Source organism: Oryza sativa, chromosome 10 (assembly GCF_034140825.1).
Source record: "Oryza sativa Japonica Group chromosome 10, ASM3414082v1".
Classification (NCBI taxonomy): domain Eukaryota; kingdom Viridiplantae; phylum Streptophyta; class Magnoliopsida; order Poales; family Poaceae; genus Oryza; species Oryza sativa.
The window spans coordinates 5,463,992-5,487,288 of NC_089044.1; the positions used below are offsets into that span (position 1 = coordinate 5,463,992).

The 23,297-nt window shown below is 39.0% G+C and overlaps 2 protein-coding genes and 1 pseudogene across 6 annotated transcripts; all 3 read right to left on the minus strand.

Moving 5' to 3' along the window:
* Nucleotides 1-1,748: 1,748 nt before the first annotated feature.
* On the minus strand, nucleotides 1,749-6,093 carry LOC4348196 (uncharacterized). 2 transcript variants are annotated; one of them, XM_015757519.3, is made up of 6 exons: nucleotides 6,028-6,093; nucleotides 5,572-5,925; nucleotides 2,990-3,286; nucleotides 2,607-2,825; nucleotides 2,373-2,498; nucleotides 1,749-2,265 (listed from the first exon to the last, which is right to left on the minus strand). In XM_015757519.3, the coding sequence occupies exons 2-6, from the start codon at nucleotides 5,851-5,853 to the stop codon at nucleotides 2,029-2,031; spliced, it is 1,161 nt and encodes a 386-aa protein (XP_015613005.1). In that variant the 5' UTR covers nucleotides 5,854-5,925; nucleotides 6,028-6,093; the 3' UTR covers nucleotides 1,749-2,028. The 2 variants fall into 2 exon arrangements, with proteins under 2 accessions (XP_015613005.1, XP_066161069.1); XM_066304972.1 differs by having other exon boundaries at nucleotides 5,572-6,093.
* A 4,829-nt stretch (nucleotides 6,094-10,922) lies between these two features.
* On the minus strand, nucleotides 10,923-12,356 carry LOC4348197 (bisdemethoxycurcumin synthase-like; annotated as a pseudogene).
* Nucleotides 12,357-17,091: 4,735 nt separating this feature from the next.
* On the minus strand, nucleotides 17,092-23,056 carry LOC4348198 (HVA22-like protein i). 4 transcript variants are annotated; one of them, XM_066304957.1, is made up of 7 exons: nucleotides 22,852-23,056; nucleotides 22,726-22,768; nucleotides 22,003-22,101; nucleotides 21,859-21,915; nucleotides 21,712-21,775; nucleotides 21,414-21,632; nucleotides 17,092-18,021 (listed from the first exon to the last, which is right to left on the minus strand). In XM_066304957.1, the coding sequence occupies exons 2-7, from the start codon at nucleotides 22,755-22,757 to the stop codon at nucleotides 17,449-17,451; spliced, it is 1,044 nt and encodes a 347-aa protein (XP_066161054.1). In that variant the 5' UTR covers nucleotides 22,758-22,768; nucleotides 22,852-23,056; the 3' UTR covers nucleotides 17,092-17,448. The 4 variants fall into 4 exon arrangements, with proteins under 4 accessions (XP_066161054.1, XP_015613119.1, XP_015613120.1 ...); XM_015757633.3 differs by having other exon boundaries at nucleotides 17,092-18,024; XM_015757634.3 differs by having other exon boundaries at nucleotides 22,726-22,772.
* Nucleotides 23,057-23,297: the final 241 nt, after the last annotated feature.

A 23,297-nucleotide genomic window follows, 5' to 3' on the forward strand; every position in this document is an offset into this window, starting at 1 on the left:
AGGGAGGGTTATATGAAGGGTTTTATCATGATTTTCCCCCTTTGCAGTATCATGGTGGTACTTCAGGTCATGGTAATATGTGTAGAATCATGTCTTGTGGGTAAAGTTGTACGTCTCTGATCAGAGTTAAAAACTATTCGAATAGCTGTGCCCGCGGTTATTGGACAGTCAACCAGCTCACGGTGATTAGTTTCATACTTAATAATATGACATAATGAACTGGTGTAGTTCAGGTGGTTTGGTTGGACCTGTTGCAACGTGGTTTAGCGTTTGGTAGTGATATTTTAATATTGCTTAATTATATCTACTGTTTCACTGTATTCGAATTATGATTTATAAATGCTGCTTTTATGCAAATATCCTATAGCCTATCCTTTGTGAATATCTTGCATCATACCTTCTTGTCGGTATGACTTGTTGAGTACAGTGGTTGGTACTCAGTTTTGCCTTTTTTTTTCCACCTCAGAGGCAGAGAATTGTTCAGACGGTGAGTTCTATGAGGATTGAGCTTGTTCCGAATGTTGAGGATGACTATGGTTTATGGAGGATGCTATGTTTTTTGTCGTGAAGATTAAGTTTAGATTATTTGTTTATTTCCACTGCGTTTGTAAGAATTATTTATTATTTTTGTAAGACGTGGATATGTTTATCAATTTGTTGTTTGTGTACTCTGGCTGGTCCTGGACAGAGATTTTAAGACATATTCTGCTTGAAATTCGGGTAACGAATTTCTGGGCGTGACAGTCGTGATCTCCATCGCCACCGTCCGTCATCGTCGTCTTTCCGTAGCCACACGCCTATCGTCTTTATCACCGCACCTCTTTGAAACTGAAGAGGTAACTATACCCAAATACATATAACCAAGCAAACAAAATCTCTTTCAAACTGTATCTCATGCAAGCAATGAAGCACAATTCTAAACCAATACAACCAACCAAACAACTGCATTTATCTCTCCTCATCCATGCTAAACTATGCCAGGTTACAAGGATACAAGCAACCAAACACACTCAAATTCCCTAATTAAACTATAGCTTTTTACGATTTAATAATTCCTAAATTTGGGATTTAATAATTCCCAAATTTGGCATTAAAAATAGAGTCGTCGGTGTATTTTTCATCATTAAACAATTCTTGAATTTGAAATTAATATGTACTCAAATAAGGGTGTTATCGATCGGTTACCCTAATAAACCAAAACTAAAGCCAAAATTTAAATATTCAAACTGAATTTTGAAGTTGATGTTAAAAGTATTCTCAATGTTATTTTTTACATTAATTTTTAGGTCGCTAAGGAAACATCTATAAAAGTTTTATCCTATAAATTAATATTTATTTCATAATAATTTGTTTTGGTTTATCAGAGAAGATGGGCAACCGATGAGGCAAATACTTTCGCGACTCCCATTAAAGTTTTTCATGATTTAATAATATTTTTTAAAGATGTAATTTTGGTTCAATTGACAACATATATCCTGCTATTTAGCAGGGCTCAAAATGTTGTAATGTTGGAAATCTTGGGTCTAACTGCCCCCCAATAATAAATTACTTCACCAGAAAAAAAAGGAATATTTCTAAAAAATTTTAAATTTAGCAAAAAGAAAAATTCAAACTTAACTTACATATTTTTTTTGTCTTAGATTAGTGTAAAGTTTTTTCCGTTACGAAAAACGTACACTCAATTAGTTACTAACATAGTTTTATCATACCATTATTGGTCCCCAAGCTTGCCATTTCCAAGCATCTGCTGCACCCAAAACAAAAGCTTGAAATAAATTATTCCCCGTTGTTCAACTGCTGGCTTAATTAGAAGCCTTATTATTCCGACACTAAACACTTAGAACGTAGTTACAAACACCAACACAAACATATTTGCACCAGGTCTCCAGTTACATGGCAACTATCAAGTTACTGCAGTTTGTTCATTGATCAGAAGAAAACCAGCATTATATTGCAGTTACTGTTACCACCAGTGGAAATTATATTCTCCACTGTCCATTCTATGATCAGCTTCCTTCCATCTTGCTTCTATTCACTCGGTGATGACACCATTGGCGACGGCGGCGATGGCGAAAGCAGGGTGGAAGAAGTGGACATTGGCTCATGGAGTACACTGTTGGTCGAAACCGATATTGGATTGCCATCTAGCTGCAGCATCACTGCCCCAAGGATCTCAGTGAGCAATTTCTTGAACTCCGTTTCATCCACCGCCTTCCCGTCCTCGGCTTTCGCCATCTTGAACGCCTCATCGACCACAGCATCTACCTGCAGTTACCAACTTACCATAAGCCTTAGATCTGAACATACAATGTGTTTTGGCTGGTTTTCCTGAAAATTACTGATGAAATGATTGGTAGCAAATGAAATTCTACCTGTTCAACAGCTCCATATGGTGGTAGATTTATGGAGTCAGCCATCCTATCGAACGCAACCCGAATGTACTGCTTCGCTGTTCTATCTTTTTCTTTCGGTACGCCTCTCCAAACACAATCCAACAGCTTGATCACAAAAGATAGTATAAGTAGATCGGTATGAAGTAACACTAATATATAGGAGTATATTTTTATGGGAAGATGATGACATCGAGGATAGAAACAATACCGTACCTTATCTAATTCGAGCTTGTTTGACAGCAGCTTCTTGATACCATTCCCATCAAAGGTGTTCTCGGTATGTGCTACAATCACAGGGTGCCCTTGGAGTCGCTGCGTGAGGATTGCCAAGAACTTTCTGAATTCCTGGAAGAAGACCTCTTGAGTGACAGGTTGCTCCAGGTTATCACCATGGAGTTCTTGCAATGCAGGTTCTATGATATTCTCCATAACCTGTAAAAAACAGCCAACCTTACTAATTTCTCTCTTAACCTCATCTCCACTCTGTTTTGTCAGTCTCGGTAACAGAATAACTGTTACTCTGTTATATTTGTTACCCTGTATGAAATGATTTCGTTTTCTGCTCTGAATTATGTAACACATTCATTGGCAATTACCCATGAATCTGAAGCCGGTGGCATGCCGTGGTCGACCGTCAGTTGTCGAATAGCAGCTAGCATGCACTGCTGCAAGGTTGAATTTCCTGATTCAACTTGCGAAAATATGGCAGCCATCTCCGGTTCGTACCTTGGGCTCTCAACAAATTCATTCAAATCTTCACCGTTAATCCTCAAGATCACAATGGGGTCCCTCTTTAGTCCAGCCGCCATGCCAAGAAGTATGTCAGAGAGGACACGCTGGAACTCTGACTTGCTCACCGATTCTTTCTTCCCTTTTGTGAACTCGTTAAGAACCTGCAGGTTAATTCCATGAGCCATGAGATGAATTAGACAACAGTAATTATCGGATGTTTTGGTTCAAGATTATCCAGGAAATGTGATTAAAATTTTACTGCAAGTTACTGACAATGTATAATGGAAGTAGAGCTCATGAACAGACACCTCTCTGGAAGAAAATCCAGTAAACCATTATTTTTGTCACTGTCAAGAGTAAGCAAGAGAACATGTGTCAAAAGGAACTAATATTTATCTAAGAAATCGTTATAGGCATCATCTTTCGAAAAGATGTGTCTAAGAAACCGGAATGATAAGTTACAGCGATATCAGAATGTTCAGGAGGTAGACACCTAGAACATGCTAGACAAATTGGATGGGAATTTGAAAAGGATGATGACTTTGGCCACACAAGAGCAGTCACTTTCAGTAAGATTATCTTGTTCTGTCAACTGATAAGTCTTGGGGCTAGATCATTAGAATGTGACGTTTTCCTGGTTAATTTAGGCACGTTCCAGTTTCTTCCATTTGGCAGGTCAAAGCAATACTCATACTCTAGTGGAATTATAGGAAAATCTCAAAATACTTTCTTCTATATTCACCCTGAGTGTATTCATTTCCAAAAGAAATTCTTCAGACAATTTCAAAAAGAACAAGTCCAAAAAAACCCTTTTTTATGGGAGTCCATAAAACCTTTTCATCTGTAATGTACTAAATACTGTAATGAAACCCGTAAAGTGAAAACACATCTTTTCCATTTTCCATGAAATCTAGTGCATCATTTTTTTGTACTGTCAGATTATAACTTTTTTTCTGAATAATTGCTTAATTTGCTTCCTAGAGCCACCATAAAACTTCATATTCGTTTCTGTCATGGCCAGATGAGCCAAATCATATTACTAAACTGAACAAAATAAACATAAAAGAAGTGTCTGATTTTTTTAATGCATTATTCGTGTCCTTGAAGAGGCATAACGCTATAATAACTATTACAGAGCACCATATAGATGCTGGTTGGAAACCACTTAATTATAAGTGCCGGTTTCTCAACCGACACCAATTTGGCGTCACCTATGCCAATTGACATAGGTGTCGGTTCTAAGTATCCAACCAGTATTTTTGGTTTTCCATTATTTTAAAAAAATAGAAATGCCCAAAATGTACTCCCTCCGTCACAAAATTCAAACAATTTTGGTTGGATAGACATATCCTAATACTACGAATCTGGACTATCTACATTCGTATTACTAGGATGCGTATTATCAAATCAAAATCCCTTATATTTTGGAACTGAAGGAGTAATGCTTAGTGAAAAGCATCAACGGTTAGTAGAATCAAAATAATGAGCCCGTATGTACAATATGCTATCTCCTTGTTTAAGAAAAGAGAAACACTCTCCCCCATTTTGATCGCTTCCTTTTAACCAATTTTATTATACGCTGGCTGACTTTGAATGCCATGAGAAAATCAAACTTTAACAATTATAATTAAACTACTCCCTCCATTTTTAGATATATGATAACAATGACTTTGATATATAACGTTTGCTCCCTTTTTAAATATATTGTAATGTTGACTTTTGTACATAACCTTTGTCGACCATTAGTCACAAATATGAAAATAAACATTTTTAAGTTTTTCTATCTATTTTTTTTCTCACCATTGTATTTCCATTAACAATGTTCTACTGAACATCTAGAATTTGTAGATGAATAGCTCTCTTTATCCTCACTCCTTATTAGTTTATTTCGCCTACACTTCCCTCTTGTTTGTACTCTCATACAAGATTTATTTATTTAATAAATAAATAAAAATGCTAAAAAAAGTTGACAAATTTTACGATCGTGAGTCATGCTTATATTATCTTTAATGACAAAACAAATAGATTAGTCGAAAATATGAAAAAAAATGCATGAGTCAAGCTTATTTTATCTTTAGTGAAAAAATAAAAAGATAAATTGATACTTAGACAAGAGTTTCTAAAATCAACCGCAAAACGGAGGTAGTATGTGTTTCCAAAATCAACAGCAAAACGGAGTTAGTATATGTACCATTAATTACAAGAAATCTGTTGTATCTTCTAAAAGATTTTGAAATATGAAATATATATATATATAAACCTATCTTAATTCTAAAATACGTTCGTGACACATGAACATGAACATGACAAAAATCGACCAAATCGGTAAAGACATTAAGACAGTTAACAGCTGTAGGTAGCGTCAACTTCATGACACACTGACACACATCAGGATGTATTTCCCTCTAGAAATAAATGAACATCAGGATATACAAGGAATTACTACCTCAGAGTAGATGTGGTCGGCCTGCGCCGACGACCCCCTCGCCGGCAACCCGATGGCGGCGCCGATGTCAGCGACGGCCGGCTGGAGCTCCCTCACCGACAGCCTCCCGTCGCCGTCGGCGTCGAGCAGCCTGAACTTCTGCTCCACGAACTTACCAAACGCCTCCTTGTTCTCCACCAGCTGCAGGATCTCCGACCCGTCCACCACCACCTCGCCGTTCCTCCTCCTCCTCACCTCCTGCTGCTGCTGCTGCTGGCCGTTCTCCATCTTGCCCGACGCCATCAGCTTCCTTTTCTACAACCCAAAAAGTTCCCCAACTTGCAGCAATGGCACCAAGCTCCCCGTGAACACAACCTAGACGAAGAGTATACTTCGATCAGTCTCTCGCAAAAAGGTGGCAAAAAGTGTGTGAGCTAATCACAAGATGATCGAGCTGAAAACCAGTAGCTTTCTTGCCTTTCTTGTTTTTTTCTTTCTTTCTGCGGTTTGTTTTTGCGTCGATTTCTCCGTTGCAGCTGAAGTGCTGTGCAGTTTGGTGGATGTATCATTTATAGATTCGTCGTTGGCCTGTGACTTCTTCTGGTTGTGTGTAGAAGCGTGGCAAGCTGCAAAACGGATAGGATTTGCATGGGACGCGTGTTGGGTTTCACGGCATTCTTTCGGTTATTTTTGTTATCTTTTCCAGGCGTATCGTAGACTGAACTCAATGTCCCCTCGTTTAGCTTATACCTATCCATATATTCAACATGCTTTATTAATCTCTACTATTATAAAAATTAAAGATATTTTTGCTCGTATTTTAGTACGTTATCCGTGTATGAGTCTATTTGTAAGTTTATTTGCATTTAAAAATGCATATCCGTATTTGAGAAGTTTGTTTGCAATATAACTTGAGATGATCGGATTCCTAATTACAGCTCCTGATTTTCTAAAAGAATATATATCAAGCGAATTCTCACAGTGAAATTTTACTTTAGTTATACTGTATAACAAAAATAAGATTAAAATAATTTTCACCCGTTGTAACGTACGGGCATTTTTTTCTAGTCATAATAAAAATTAAAAGCTAATGTTTTTTGTTTTTTCTAATTTTCTTCAATTATTAAAATGTCACGTGGCGATTTAGTAGAGTGTCAAGTGATGTCTTATGACTTATGAGCTTTTGTATAAAGTTTATTAAACTTTTACTAATATATAATAGAAGATAGATTTATAAATAAACTTTTATGTATGTATTTTTGGGATTTAAAAATAAATATTATAAAGCAAATTACGGTGATAAAATCATAAAATTAGGTTTCAACATTTAAATTTTGATTTACAAATATAGGACTAAAAGAAGCGAGGAGGGTGCGAGTTGCGTGATGAGCTAGCTGACGAGAGATGGGCTGCTCTGAGAATATGTTCCTTATTGTTGGAGCATAGGGACACGTACGTTTGTCCTTGATGTAGTGACAGTGCATATGTAGACTGCACGAGGGAGATTTTGCACATAAAGGTATTTAATGTAATCTAATCCAAAGGAGCAAATAATAAAGTTGATGTGTATCACCGAGTGAACACGTGCCGTAACGGAGTACGCGCTGTAACACATCACCTATATTACTTGTTGACATTTGAGCGAGGAGAAACGTATGCGAGATAAAAATGTACAGAACTACAGTATGCAATTCCGACTTATAATCCTCTCTCTCTCTATATAAATGCTTTTACTGAAAGGACACTTAATTAAGAATAATAACAACCTCTATAGAATTAGAGCAAGTTTAATAGTATAGGCAGCTGCTAACTCTAAATCATTTATGACCAATGTAATAGCCAATTCATACAATAGTAAGCAACTATTGTATCAATTCATACAATAGACGACGGCTCGAAGAGGTGTGAATCCCTTCTTTTTTTTATTGCATAAATTTGATGCAAATTTTGTGTTGTGGATGAATGTTGGATGTGGATGCGGATGTGCTTGCTGTGATGAATGTTCTTGTTCATTCTTGTTCTTGATGAATGTGATGCGGATTTACTTATTCAGTCTTGTTCTTGATGAGTAGAGTAGTTGAGGGACTGCTCGGCTCAAGCCGATGCATAGGACCGGCTTTTTTTTATTCGTCGAACCTAAAAGGTGTCGGTTCTAAGTAACCAGGACATATTTGATTTCAAATCAGCGCCACCTCCCTTGTGCCGATTGGGAAAACCGGCACCTAAGGGGGTTTCCCAATCGGCACTAATCTCTGTTTCTGTAGTAGTGTGGGCCCCACGGGTCAGTGGTATAGATGGCCAACTAGGCCACCTAGCCCAGCACGGCCCAGGCATGACCGGGCCTAGCCTTAGGTCAATTGGGCCGCCATGGCCCGACCTACACGTCGGGCTGGACCGTGCCAGCCCTTGGGCCGCACACTCAACCCAGGCAGGGGCCCAATAAGACTCAGGTCGTGCAAGGCTGACCCAAAGGCATGACAGCCTATCGTGCTTCTTAAAAAATAAGTCTATTTTTCCTCCCTTATATCTTTGGGCTATATCTTACATGGCCAGAATAAGTCTATTTTGCATCCCAATGCTCTTGGGGCCGTGCCTCAAATGGCTGAGGTAAGTCTATCTATGGTCTCTTAATTCTTTTTCTTTGATCGTGTCGTGCCGTGCCGGGCCAGCCCACCGTGCCGAGGGAGCAGCCCACCGGGCCAGCTCTTGTTCGTGACAGAGAAGGTGTTCAATTAGATGATTTATCAACAACCTTTTTGTACTACTGCGCACGATCCCATGTTAATCTATCTCCCTTGATGCGTACATGCGGTAAGATGCTTCATTCTCTTAGCTATTTGACTTTTGTAATTTGTTGATGCCTTCCATTTTATTGCTGATATATATACACACACATATACATACCTATGTATATATACATATATATATATATATATATGTGTATCTATATATATATATATATATATATATATATATATATATATGTGTGTGTGTGTGTGTGTGTGTGTGTGTGTATATATATTCAGAAATTGCAGATTTGTATAGCATTCTGAAAAAAATATATTTTCTGGATTTTATTTGTTTGGTTGTTGCTATGAGCAGTAATGTGTTTTTTACTGTCTGTATATCAAAAAAAAATAACTTTGTTAGAGTGATTTTGCAAAATCATACATTATCAGCCTGCAAGTTAGCAAAGTTTGTACTGATAAACATTCTTATATCAGTAGCTCCAAAACTTTTGTGTACGCGAATTGTCACGCGCTGATTTTCTTTCGGTATTAAAAATCACTAAACAATGCATTTCTAAAAATTATATTAAAAGTTAAAGCAAGTTCCCAAGTGAAATGAAATGTGGGAAATAAAATTTCCTTAAACATCATGGCCAGAAATACTTTAGTAATATTCTCCACGCCCTAAAATACTCTCTGAAATTTCCGGTGAATCTTCGGAGCTCAAGAAGTAATTATAATAATACAAAGTATATTTAATCAATTAAATAAATTTATAAACAAATTAAAATCCCTCCCTTCACTTTGGGCTGCTTCCGGCCCAAAGCCTCCTTCTCCTCCATCGGCCATTCCCGCTTCATCCCAGCCCCAGGCGTTGCCGCTGCCGCAGCCGCCCACCGTCCAGCCACTGCTGTGCGCGCCTGCCTAGCCGCGTCGCCCGGTTGCTCCTAGCTGTTCGATCGGCTCTCAGGCCAATCTGGACCACCCGCTCCCGTGGACCACATCCATGGTCTCGGTTCACGCTGAGCCGACGCCTCTCCTCTTGTAGACGCGTGTGGCCTGCCTTTGGTGGACTCGGTCCGCATCCGCCCCACGCTGACGTAATAACCCTTGTTTTCCTTCAAGAAAACATATAATAATTGCACAATAATTCGGTTTAATTCTAGAAATTCATTTAGAATTTCTAAAATTCATACAAACTCGAAATTAAGCCATTCAACCTGCAGAATTCATCTAGAATTGAGCTCTACATGTCTGTGTACTTTTCAAGTTTTGTATATTTGGTTTTTATTAGATTTTTTCCTTATACTATGTGCCAGCACATAGATTCCGTCGCCTCGGAAGATCGAGTTCATGAGGAAAAGTGTTCGGAAGATCTTTTGGAGAAGTAAGGTAAGTCACACATTCCCCTTGAGCATGTTGAACCTAATTTACGAAATGTTTTACCATTTGCAAATAAATTGTATGTTTTGCTAATTACATGGGAATAGGGTTTACTATCTGCTCACTTGAGCCTCGTTTACTTAATATCTATTATTTGTCAAACCTTGGGTGATAATTTTACTAGCTTGTGTTACTCATGTTGACATCTTGGCGAGTATAACCTCTTTACAAACTCCAATAGTACCAAATTCGACTCCTCATTCTATACGCACACATTCTCCCGACCGTGTGCCGCATGGAATCTTCAACAACCACGTGCATTTTTCTTTAGCCTAAGCATCTTACATGATTATCCTGATCATCCAGACAACATCTTCTCCCAAGATGACTCTCACTGTATCATCGGCAATACTCCCAAGGCATCAAGACACACCTAAATATGAACCAAACAGGAAACCATATCCGAGTACAAGTTCTTTCCCAGCTTGACTCAACATTAGTAGACAACTGTATTACATACGTATAGAAATCATCTAGAAGTCATAAACATGTAATCACAAGTATCCAAATAAACAACCCGAAACTGACTTAGCATCAGCCGGTCAAACCATCGGGGCATCGGGCTAGCCGATCTGGCCGTGCAACACACGCCGGTATGATCGGCCATGTCCATCTGGTCTAACAGCACTAAACAATCAGCAACACCACCACTTCATCAAAAATCACCAAATATCAAAACCAATTATATCAAGACAATTGTTCAGCAGAAAATAATAAAAACACACACTTTGATTTTACATAAATTATCATCAAATTGTCATATCTTGGCTACTCCAATTTGACCAATTTAACTTTCTAATTTTGACTAAAATCATGAATAATCTATTTATGCTAATCTGATACTAAGAGTCCCTTTTTCTCTTTTGTTTTTGATCATTTTTTCACAAAGAAAATACCACTCGATTACATTGCTAATTTCATCTGATCATTTTTTTTCTAAATCCATCTCCATCTATAAAAACTCAAATTGAAGCAAACCATAGTGAATATAGTGTTTCATTTACATATATATATACACACACACACATATGCCCTTGACATGATATTCCAATTTGTTGTTACATATGCAGTAATTTAGAACACATGGATCTTTCTTTACAGCACATACTAGAGTTGACAATACAGACATGGATAACGGTGATCACGAACCCACTTAACCATGAACAATTGATTCCATAGTGTAGATGATTACTTTTGTATTTAGTTTATACCAGTTGAGAATGGGTTACGTAGCACCATTGCCTCTACTGTGATTCCGGGTCCAAAGGCCAGCATCACTCCCCACTCAGGCTGTTGTTGCACGCCTTCTTCCTTCTCCCGACGGCGGCGCAGCTCATCAAGAACGAACGCGATCATCGCACCACTCATATTCCCGTACTCGCTCAGCACGTGGCGGCTCGCCGCAAGCTTCCCTGGCTCTAGCTGGAGCTTGCCCTCTATATTGTCAAGGATCGCACGGCCACCAGGGTGCACCGCCCAGAAGAGGTCATTCCAGTTAGGATCCTTGTTTCCGACTGACTGGAACGCATCGAGCAAGCACTGATGGATGTTGTCCTTTATCACTGTCAGCACTTGGATAGAGAGATGGAAATCTATGCCTTTGTCGGTGGCCTGCAAGCCCAGTGCGTGCTCGGTTCCTGGAATCATGGTCTGTGAAGCGGCCACCATCTCAAACAGCGGGCGCTCGCCATCGGCCAAGGGGTTAGCGCCAACGATGATCGCACCAGCGCCATCTCTGAACAGTCCATGGCCTACAATTTTGCTTTCGTCAGGGGTTGAGAAGCATACCAGTGTCAGCTCAGAGAGGGCTACGAGGACTCGCGCGCCATGGTTGTTCTCGGCGATCTCCTTGGCGAGCTGGAGTGCCCGACTGCCGCCGGAGCAGCCGTGGAGGCTGAGGATGGTGCGGGAGACGGTAGGGCGGAGGCCGAGGAGCGTCGCTAGCTGAAGGTCGGCGCTGGGGGCGCGCCAGCCAGAGTAGGTGCTGAAGATGAGGTAGGTGATGTCAGTGGCCGGACGGCCCCACTCGGTAATGGCCTTCCGTGCAGCGGACTCAGCGAGCTTAGGGACCTCGATAGAGGCAATGTCTACACGAGCTTCAGGGAGGGCAGGTTTTTGTCGATGATCTCTGGGTGGGCACGTATGAGCTCCTCGTCAAGGTGGATGTAGCGCTTCTCTATGCCGGATTTTTGACCTGATATATATGCAAAAGGAATAACACATATCTGTATTAGTTAGTACATACTACTCCAGAGCTTAGGTAGAAAAAAATATAACACATATCCTCCTCACAATATGAAAACACACCCTATCTTAAAATATGAAAACACGTCCTATCTTAAAATTTTTACATTAACCGTTTGGACAATTTTTCTCACTGGAGTTAATGAAAAATAACATATAATGATGATGACAAGTGGAATAATTGATGTGCTTACATATTATCTTCATCTTGTCCTTAAGCTCAATAAGGTGCTCGCTCTTGGTCAGGCCGAAGTAATAGTCGGTAAACTCATCCTGAGGACATATGTTTGCCGGGTTTGCAGTGCCAATAGCGAGGACCGTGGCAGGGCCTTCGGCATGCCGTGTGCACCGGCGGCTGTCAACAACAGCGGCGGTAGCTGCTCCAGGCATGGCCGATGGTAAAGGAAGAACGTGTGCGGATGCAATGAGTTTCCTTGAGAGAGAGAGAGAGAGAGAGAGATGGCTATGTGATGCGTCTATGAGTGGAAACTCTACCTGCTGGCCGTGTGGTTTTATACAAGTTCATCGACAACCTGGTCTAGCTAGCCACCAAATATTTCTGAATTAGCAAAAGATATCTACAATTTCGCTCTAGAGTACCCTCACATGTTACATCGAGTATTTAAAACCAATAATGTTTTTCTATAGACAACATATATAATATAACCTACAGGAGCAAAATATAATACTAAAATCTGAATGAGATCACACAAGAGAATTATTAATATAAGTTAATTTCACACCGGATAAAATTTATGTAACTTCTATATCGCCTAATTTGCTTTTTCATAAATATTTATTTCAGTTCAATAACTAATTTTATAATTCAAAACTGTCCTCGATACCTTTCCAGTTGGAATGACAGAGTTTGTGTAACGTCATTGATGGAAAATTCCAAATTAGTATTGACAGTATGGATTCCGAGGTATCATGTTTAGGAAAAGAAAAACATTATTGGTTCTACTATATCACTATCAGTATGCATTAATTGATTGTGACGAACATGCCTTCGAAAATCTAAATATATTATTAGGAGCTGCAACCTGGCATGATCTTTAATTTCCATTGAATCTGCACGTTGTAAGTAAGTAATTATTTATTATTTTTAGATAATGGCAAAATATCCTGTACAGTTGAACAACATCAGATTTGCACCCATAGTGTTTAGACTGGAGTATCTAATTGAATACTATCAGCTATTTCTAGGACACACTAGTAGAGTCTAGTACAGAATTTGATACTACCTGGATAGTTCCCCCTTAAGTCGATTTTTATAAGCAGCTTGTGATTTATCATGCTGTCAATGCGGTCCGAACATAGCCTTGGGATAGTTAAATTATTTTTTGTGCATCATCATCGTACTTGCCCCAGCATTAAACTTAATCTTCCGTATCAAATTAGTCACAGGAGAAGTAGGCCCAAAATAAATATATATATGGATCAGGTCGTGCTCTGGAGATTACAAATCGTAATGTATAACTCGAGATCAATCTAATCTTATAACACATTTTCATATTTAGCTTGTGATCGTGGAGCAGTTAATGTAGTCCAAAATCAAGATTGAGATGAGAAATAATTGACACTTGACAGTGCAATAAACCCTGCATCTGATAATCGAATTATTGGCCACAAGAATCAAGGGCCCAATATAAAAATAATATTGATTAACTCATGCCAATTACAATGTTAAGCCTGCAGGTGTTTAGGATCTTTGAAGATTAAATGTAGGAATAGGATATCGACACATGATCGTTGTGCCCTCACAACTAAACTATAGAAACTTTTTCTTATGAGGTAGTGAAGATCATGCATCTTAGGGGCTACATCAAGTCACAGGCCATAAGGTGTGCCATCGATTTCGGCATCGCCAATGCCGCTGTTAAGTCGTTGCCCTCCGCATCGCTATAATAGCTGACACCGCCATAATCGCTGACCTACAGCACATTATGCAGCTGCTTGGCACCATGGGCTTCTTCTGCGACTCTAAGGTTCATAAAAGAGGCCCCATCATCTGTAGGCCCACCACGGCCAGCCACTTCACCCGTTAGCTCACACAAACTTTTCCCTCTTGGTGTAGTTTGTGCTAAACCCATATTCTTTCAACTTAGCCTACTAGTTCAGGAGCAAGTAAAAGGCTGTTGGGTCTCTGTTCATAGTGGTACATGGCTTCACGCAATGAGATATGGATAGCGAGAACTCGGTGCTGAATATTGTCGTCAATGACTCCTTGGTCGCTACTTCCTCAAGGTGTTCTTGCGGGTAAGCTAGGGCCAACTTTTCGATAGGTTGACTAGCTGGTCAATGTGTGCACCTAGTGGCCATGGCACGATGGACACACATGCTATCGCGCACGAGTTGCTGCAAATCAACTGCAGCATTCTGTACCGTCCTCGTGTTGGCGGCATGGCACCACTAGCAACAGCAAGCGGCTGTTCATATAACCAGCAACATCAACAACATGTTCATGACATATATCAATGATATTGACTGAGATAAACATGTGTGAAAAATGAGCATTTGTCCAGCTGGTTACAGTAAGGTTTACAAGTCATGCCGGTAAGGGGTCCTCCGTAAGTAATGGAGATCTACCCAAATGAGAAGAATGAATACTATGTGATCGGTTAGGTACCATATATCATGCTATAAGGGAGCATGCATTTATGATACCTATGTTTGATCTATTAGGAAGTATGTCATTTTTGGACAATGCAGCCCGAATTTCTAAGACTTCATACTTGATAATAAAAAACAAATTGTATTGGGATGAATAGAAATAATTAACAAAAAGTGTATAGTTTCTTTCTATGATCCTTTGTAGTTCCTTTTCCTTTCTTATGCTCAATCATCTCGTAGAGAGGTGGAGGGAAGAGGCAACTCATCTGAAATTTTTTTTGCTCAACCAGTACTCATCTCATCAACAATATAACTTTTTGCTTTTTCAATTTCTTTGTTGGTGGATTCTTCACTCTTGAGATGTTCAAGAAAAATCTAGCAAAGCTTTTATGGAAGGTTGACGATATGTATATATGTTCTCGGCGATCTCCTTGGCGAGCTGGAGTGCCCTACCACTGCCGGAGCAGCCGTGGGTGCTGAGGATGATGCGGGAGACGGAAGGGTGGAGGCCGAGGAGTGTCACCAGCTGGAGGTCCATGCTCAGGGCTCGGCAACCAAAGTAGGTGCTAAAGATTAGGTGGGTGATGTCAGTGGCCGAACAGCCCCACTCGGCAATAGCCTTCCGTACGGCGAACTCCACCGATACTAGCTACTACATATTCGACTATATGTAATGGGTCATCTCTGACAAGCCAAAAAATATCTCATTTAAGATATGACTACTGGGGAGGTCCTGTCACGGATCATAGTTGTAGTATGTCACAAATGAACTATGATGGGCCATGGTTGTGGCCCGTCATAGGTGACATGAGCTTCAAGGGAGGGAAGATATTTATCGATGATCTGTGGGTGGGTATGGATGAGCTCCTCATCAAGGTGGATGCTCTCTATACCAGATTTTTGACCTGATATGAAAAAGGATGAACACACATCTCTATTAGGTAGTAGTTACTACTCCTTAGATCAGGTAGGAAAAAAATAAAACATAAGACTGGATATTTGCACAGCCTAGCTTGAAAATATGATAAAAGCGCTTGAATAATTTATTTCTCACTGGAGTTATTGAAAAATAAATACATCAGTATGCATGAATTAATCGTAACTGACATACCTTCCATACTCTAAATATATAATTAAAGAGCTCAGTGAAATGTTTTTTTTGTTTATTCTAGAATTTAGATCGTGAGGTCTGCCCATCCACATCGTCATTAGGCGCTCCAAAATCGTGCAAAGCAGTCATATATTATTAGGAGCCGCAACCTGGGCCATATTAAATAACGGCAAAATATCCCGGACTGGACTCTCTAAATATTCTAATTAGATACTATCATCTAAATTATAGGATACACTAGTTTAGAAATTAATACCAAGATATTATTTTTCCGCATAGTGATTGTACTGGCATAATCCAACGAATATGGATCATCTCGTGGCCTGCAGAGTAGTCATGATGTAGCACATTTTATCATTTAACGTGTGATCGTCGAGCTGTTAATGTTGTCCAAAATTAAGCTTGAGATGTCAAAGAACTAACTTTGCAATAAAGCCTTCATCTCATATTCGAATTATTAGCCACAAGAACCCAATAAAAACCGGTGCTCTAATATCAATGCAAGCCGTCTTATCCGCCATTCGTATTCTATGATCACACTTGATTTACCGTTATCAAGGTTTTTTAGAAGTGTCAAATCGTCAAAAATTCACGAGTTCTCTTTGGTCGGGTCAGGTAAAGGCCAATGGAGGAAACTGTCTAGTCTCGTGGAAGCGAGTTTGCTGCTTTCATATGTATGGTGGCTTGGGGATTCTGAATTTGAAATATATAAGTTGGGCTCTAAGAACTCGATGAGGATGGGGAAATGTGTGATAGAGAGAAGAAGCCTGGCTCGTGCTATAGTACTCTATTTCATCGGCAAAGGGTTGACATGGCATCCGACATGTACAAAAACCACAGTAAAACAGGTTAAAGGGGATAAAATGTCCAGTATCAAAAGTTAGGATGTATTAAACCCGGTTTTATAGTTTAAGGGTGTATTTCAAACAAACATAAAAGTTAAGTTTGGGGTACAAAATGCACTTTTCCCTTTCCTAATTAATTCTTTAGTCACACAGCACTCTAGCAATTTTTTTTCATGACATCGATAGCCATTGGTAACAAAGCAAATGAATTTCTAAAAAGGAAAAAGAAAAAAAGCAAAGGAACACTGTTGGCCGAAATGAGCCACCTTAGGGCTTAATTGGTGATACACCATTATCTCAAGATCAATCATGGTTTCCAGTTTCCAGACCTCAACTAAATACCAGTTTGACACAAACTCTGAGCCAGTACTTAAGTACTCCCTCCATCCCACAAAAATCAATTTTTTACACAAATCTTGATATTACTTTTGTATACGAATCTAGATATAGGGTAACTTTTCTACAAAAATCTGGATATAGGGTAGTGTACAAAATTCAAAGTTTTTCCTAGGACGAGGGAGTACATTTCTCCCAGTAGCAGGCAAAAATAGCAATATGCTCAAATCGGAACTAATTGGTCAAGCAAATAAGGTGACATGCAGTTTCAATGCTAAACAAATAAGGATTCGCTTGCCCAACATATATACAGATGCCCTGCAATATTTACATCTTCTAGGTCTAGGAATATTAGCAAATTAGCAAAACAGGTGGAAGAAACACTACTTAAGGAAGCAGGTTCAAAGCAATAAATTAAACCAACCAAGACATCTGCTGCCTGCAACCAAACAGCAGATCACCCTAAAGCTCGAAGAACATAATGTGGAAACAGAGATATCTGCTGCAACCAAACAGGTGATCGCCCTAAAGCTCTGAAGCACATATTTTGTGGAAATAGATGACAAATGGCATGCAGTTAATTTGCTGCACCGCCATCAGCAGTGGAAACTGCGGCAATACGTTTCCTTAGCCTCCCACGGGTCACTCGAATCGCCTCCTCCATTGGTGTCTCCTCTGGAGTGGCAACAGGCTCATCCATGTCCTCTATAGGAATGTCAACCTCATCGATAGACATGTCATCTTCTGCAGATTTCGGGAGTGGCGGCGCACTAGGCTCAGAGCCTGGCATGGCAGCATTACTGGATGGAGATGGTGCTTCCTCAGTTGCAAGCTTCATTCCACTGCTCTTAAGATCCTCGACCGGTTTCGTTGCTGCAACCGTGGACCTTGTGGAAGCCGTCGGAGCAGACTTTGTGGGTAGTAGACGCCTGGTCTTGGGGTTAGAGTAAGCAATCTTCGTGTCCTCCGACTGCTGCATAATTCCAGCTGTTCGAGCGGCAGCAGATGCTGCTCTGCGAAGCGTTGTTGGTTTTTCATGGGGCATCTGCTGCTGTTGCTGTTGGGGCAGTGATTGCTTCTGTTGCTGTTGGGGCAGTGATTGCTTCGGTTGTTGGGGTTGTGCTTGCTGCTGTTTTTGTGGATACGATTGCTGCTATAACAATATCAAAAGAAGAATTCAACACGAAAAACTTTAGTGAAAACACAAAAAAAAAATAACAAGTGTTAATGACAAACAAAACCTACGTGAGAAATAACAGAGGATGCTGTTAGAGAATGTGTTAAGGCTACTAATGCCACTATGACATATATTACCATTAGCTTCGAAGGTTTTTCACATGTCAGATAGGATAATCATAAATTTTCTACAATTTGTCTTCAACTGAAACAAGCCTTTTTACAATATCATAACAATTTCTGGGCAAGCGATCTAGCAGTACTTGTCAGATAATTACTAGGCAAGTAAAGATAGCAGCAATGGGGCAGAATGTCACAGGAGTACAGGAAAACTGGGGAAATTTTCTGATGTTTCGATTTGACAAGATAACTACGAAGCGAGAAGTACTGCCAGAAAACAATCAGCAATTTCTATACACTATCAAACTAACAGTTAATTCCCAGTTTCCTCATTCATTTCTCATTGTTAAATATTTTAACTAAATGATCTCATGCCTTTCGTGTTTGCTCAAGTCAGTCCTAAGTGTCTCAAACTTACATAAGGAAGTGTAATAAATAGGAAAAGATATATTACTGCTGATGAGTGATCAACACTAATCCCACCTAAATCTTGTGTTGAGCAGATTATTTTCTGAAGGAAGAAAGAAACCACCCTACAGATTAGGAAGTTGGAAACAAAATACAATATGTTTTACTCAAAAACAGTACATGCTCCTTGGTGGGAACCAATCTGGTACAATTTGTAAAATTTTCCTATCATTATGCAATTTGTGTAAAGTATTTAATGAATTGGAAGTTGGAGCATTTTCAACCAACAAATTAAACTAAAAATTAAGTGGCATGTCCAACAGAGTACAGATATGCCAACTTGAACTGATATTTTAATTATTGTTGATCTTGAAGGTTATTAGTGTGGTAACAACTACATATTAGTTTCAACATCACAAACGACCTTCAGAGGAGCTAACAGCTACATTAGTAGTCTGCTGATCTTACATTATTAATATAACTAGGAAGGTAATCCACGCGATTGCGCGGGCATATCTTTGTTTCTGGTGTTTGAATCTCCTGAAGATGAAGATTAAGTGTTTCACGCAAAACAAGGTGGTAATAACGTGTGATTAATTGAGTTTTAATTATTACAAACTTGAAAAATGGATTAATCTGATATTTTAGAACAACTTTCATATAGAAAGTTTTCGTACGAAATGCACCGTTTAGCAGTTTGAAAAGCGTGCCATTTTAATCCAAAAGTTTATCCTCAAATTTCATAGGAAACGAACAGGGCAATGTTAAAATCTTTTATGATGACTGAAAATTTCTTTATATCTATATGTAAAGTTCCCGTAAAATGTTCAATACAAATAGTTAGTTGGTCTTGGTACAGTTAGTTGGTCTTGGTACTTCAAAATTTGATTGTAGGTAAAGAATTGGATCCTTGGTTACACATATAAACTTAGAGTAATAAAACTTTAACTGAGATCTTCAGATAATACGGAACTGATTATTCTTTGAATTTCTCTATTTCCTTTAATGACTCAAGAGGATTTTATCATGATTTATAGTAGTGCCAAATTAATCATTGACAAATTTTATTGCAGCTATGATAAATTTAACTAAATGTGTTGGCACTTATCAATATGAAGTTTAGAAGTTCCTGTGGTGGATATCCATAGGTTGGTTAATCTTCAGCATGTGACTCCCTAGCCCGTTAGCAGCCTATAGAAGAGGTGAAGTTGAGGTCCATATATGCTAGAAGATGTTGTAATTGGTGGTTTAATACCTCCTTAGAATTTTAGGTGGATGAAGGTCTGATTTAAATATAATACCTATGGGTTAACTATTTTACACGAAAATGAGAATAAAAGTATAAGTCTATGCATATGTATGCCCAATCCATGAAGGACTTATGCTGATGCAAATTTTGGAGCTAGTGTATTACATGGTCTTATTCTTGTTTTCATACTCAAATGATATTTCGTAATATTATTTACTATACTATTTAGAATACTGACATTGTAATAAATATACAGTGCATCATTAAGGTTTTCGTTAGTATCGATCTCCAAACATAACATGAAGAAGCTTTTTAAGTATATTTTCATCAAATACTACCGTAGCAAAATCTCATTAAGTGCTACATCTAGTAAACTATTTTGAATATGATTGTCTACTTGCACTACTCATAAATAGTATAACAATACTTCGGAATAAGTAGCACCCACCTTGCAAATTGGACGGTATTCACCCAACGGTTTGAACCGTTCACTCTATCTATCTCCTTTCAATGCTTAAAATTTAATATTAAAATTGAAGATAGAAATACCTACTTGAGTTATTCCTTAGTATTATTTTTTCCAGATTAAGGGGCATTAATTGAATGTTTTGATATGTAGCATCTTTATTGCAAAGATTTACTATGTTTTTGAATTGTACATATTCAAGCTGATGTGACATAAATAATAATGTATAGATAAGGGAGTTCAAGGAAGGTTTAGTCATCACAAATTAATTGTTATGGTCTTCGATCGCTTGTTGCTTTGTCTTTATTTTTATTTTTTTTGGACCAGGCTTGCTGCTTTGTCTTGGTGGCTGTTGTGACCCCCACTATGTTCTTTTAGTGATGCAATGGATGGCTGCCAACCTTGTGGAACTGAAGGCTGGTCATTCTTTCTACAACCCTATGCACCTTGTAACGGGTCACTATAACCTCATACGGCACCTTAAACGTCTTGCTATTAGATACCACACGTGGATGTTTTTTTCTATTACATAATGTTTGTACAAATATACAGAGCAATTTAAATATTGTCTCGCTTTAATTTGATTAGTTTTGACTTTTGTTAATTTAATGCCTTTATCCCAAACATAGTTGAAGGAACTGCTAAATATTGTCTTTCGTGACATTATCTTGCTTTAATTTGATTAGTTTTGACTTTTGTTAATTTAATGCCTTTATCGCAAACATAGTTGAAGGTGCTGTTAAATATCGTCTTTCGTGACATTATCTTGCTAAGAGTTTAGGATTGAAGCAAGTTATTATGGAACATCTTTGGTTCATTCTATTTTCGAGTATTACAATCATCTCAAACATACAACCACAATAACAATGTAAACTTCTATTTCTCATGGAACTTAACACAAAGTTGGAGTAGTTGCACAGAAAGTTTGGAGTACTACGGCATGACACTTATCTACGAAACTATGATAGCAGGACACCTGCAACTCAGGTATTAGCAGGCAAAAGAGATTGTGCATAAATATGAATTGTGAACCAAACGTAGGAGTGTTCAAAAGGCATTGATTGATGAATGCTGTTCCATTATCATTCAACAAACTAGAAGATAAAACATTCTGCTTGCAAACCTGTGTTGAGCGCGACCTTGATGAATGAGCTGGTGACTGTGCAGAAGCATACTTCAAAATGTTAAAGAATGTAGTCTGGCCAATAATTGCAACCTTCTGCCAGTAAACCACAAGCATGTCCCCAGCTCTTACTCTCAAATCAAGAATACTGCAGTCGATATCATTCTCATACTGTGAAATGTATGGCCTAAAGAAAGTCTCATAGACATAGGAGGTTCCCTATCATAAGCACACGCATTATTCTTGAAGGCAATCATATATTCAGTACAAGAAAAACATCATTATTAAAGTAAAGTACCTTTGTCCTTGGGCACCATAAGTATATAAAGAACATCAGCTTTGCTTCTGAGTACAGTGGTAGCCTTCAATAAAACCAGAATCAATTAAGCATTCAAAACAGTTTGTAATCAACGACTGAGGAACAAAGATCTCAGAAAAAACTAACCATGATATTGCAAAATCACCAAATCGTTCCAAAACCGTCAGTAGCGCGACTAATATCCTGGACACAAACAACAATTCAAGTGGCACTTGCAGTGTATGGATGTGGGCAAACCATGAATCCACAAGAATAAAAATAGCTCCTTACCAATATTGACACCAGAAAATAAGCTTCTCAATCTCGGGCTTGTTCAGCTCTACGGTTTTATAGCATTCATAAGCAGGATAAGCATAACCAAAGGCCAACCTGCATCATAATCATCCCATCAGAACCAGAGTACATCGTTTTTTCTACATTATGCAGTTCCAACCAAAGAAACCAATGTCCTCATAATCCGAATGTTATGAAGATGCAACGATATAGATTCCACTTTTTCTTTTGGTGCATAAAAAAAGATAGGCACAGATTTTAGGGCCGTGTTTGAACAACTGAACTGAATCAAGACAGGAGCAATCGCAAGCGCAAATCGCAGGAAACTTAAAACCATGGGCAAACAACAGATTCCTTTCAGTAACATCGTAAGAGTATCTTTTAATACTATCACAGATTCACTACACAGTTTTAGTGTACCATTAATCTTCAGCGGAATAACCATTGACCTTAAACACTCAAAACAACAATGACTATCCTCCTCCAAAGAACGGACGACCACAGATGTACAGATTTTCACAGTGTTTGAGTGGTGTCGATGCTATTCCAAAGGAAGAAGATGCCAGACAAATCGACGCACACGCATTCCAAAAAAGGCGAAAAATATAAACACAAAAGATGAAAAAAAAAAGAAATCGGTTCTTGAATCCATCCCCACGGTCAAACCCACAAAAATCGTGAAGAAACACCGGGAGATTTCGTCAGATTGGGGGGACTTACAGTAGGACCCTGGAGAGGAAATCGCCCATCATCCTGCTCCGATCTTTCTGCACAAGAACAGATCCAGTGAGATGCTGCTACTCCGAAACAACCAAGAACTGTGTAGGGCGGAGCAAGGAGATGTACAGATGGAAGCGTGGATGGAAGAAGGTTGGTGACGGGGCTGATAGATCCGGAAGGGATGCAAGAAATGGGGAGGAACTGGAGGAGTGAAGATCCCCTCGCTCACCCTCTCTCTCCCTCCAGTAGTCCACTCCCGTCTGACTGCGAGGAGTGAAGACGGCGACAGAGCTCTTCAAACTCCACCAAACCCAACGGGCAACACTTCACTAGTGTCTCTCTCTCTCTCTCACCTCTTTTTCTACTCGGCCGTACATGCCTCCTGTTCTCAGATGGATAATCATGCTGTACTCCCCAACTAAATGGTGTGTTCCTTTTTAAAAAATCACTAATCTCTCTTACTCAAAATGAGGGCTGATTTGGTTTAAAGCCAAAACTGCCATACAAAAATATTGGTATTTTAAACAGTAATTTTGGCAATGTTTGGTCTACTACCAATACTTGTCAATACC

Excerpts from the sequence above, each read along its gene's own strand:
- LOC4348196 (XM_015757519.3), bottom strand. The coding sequence starts at position 5,853 with ATGGCGTCGGGCAAGATGGAGAACGGCCAGCAGCAGCAGCAGCAGGAG. Across the intron at positions 3,287-5,571 it reads CCGACCACATCTACTCTGAG|GTTCTTAACGAGTTCACAAA; the intron begins GTAGTAATTCCT and ends ATTAACCTGCAG. Across the intron at positions 2,499-2,606 it reads ACAAGCTCGAATTAGATAAG|CTGTTGGATTGTGTTTGGAG; the intron begins GTACGGTATTGT and ends TTTGTGATCAAG.
- LOC4348198 (XM_015757633.3), bottom strand. The coding sequence starts at position 22,757 with ATGATGGGCGATTTCCTCTCCAGGGTCCTACT. Across the intron at positions 21,776-21,858 it reads GGTGATTTTGCAATATCATG|GCTACCACTGTACTCAGAAG; the intron begins GTTAGTTTTTTC and ends GTTTTATTGAAG. Across the intron at positions 21,633-21,711 it reads TATGGTGCCCAAGGACAAAG|GGAACCTCCTATGTCTATGA; the intron begins GTACTTTACTTT and ends TGCTTATGATAG.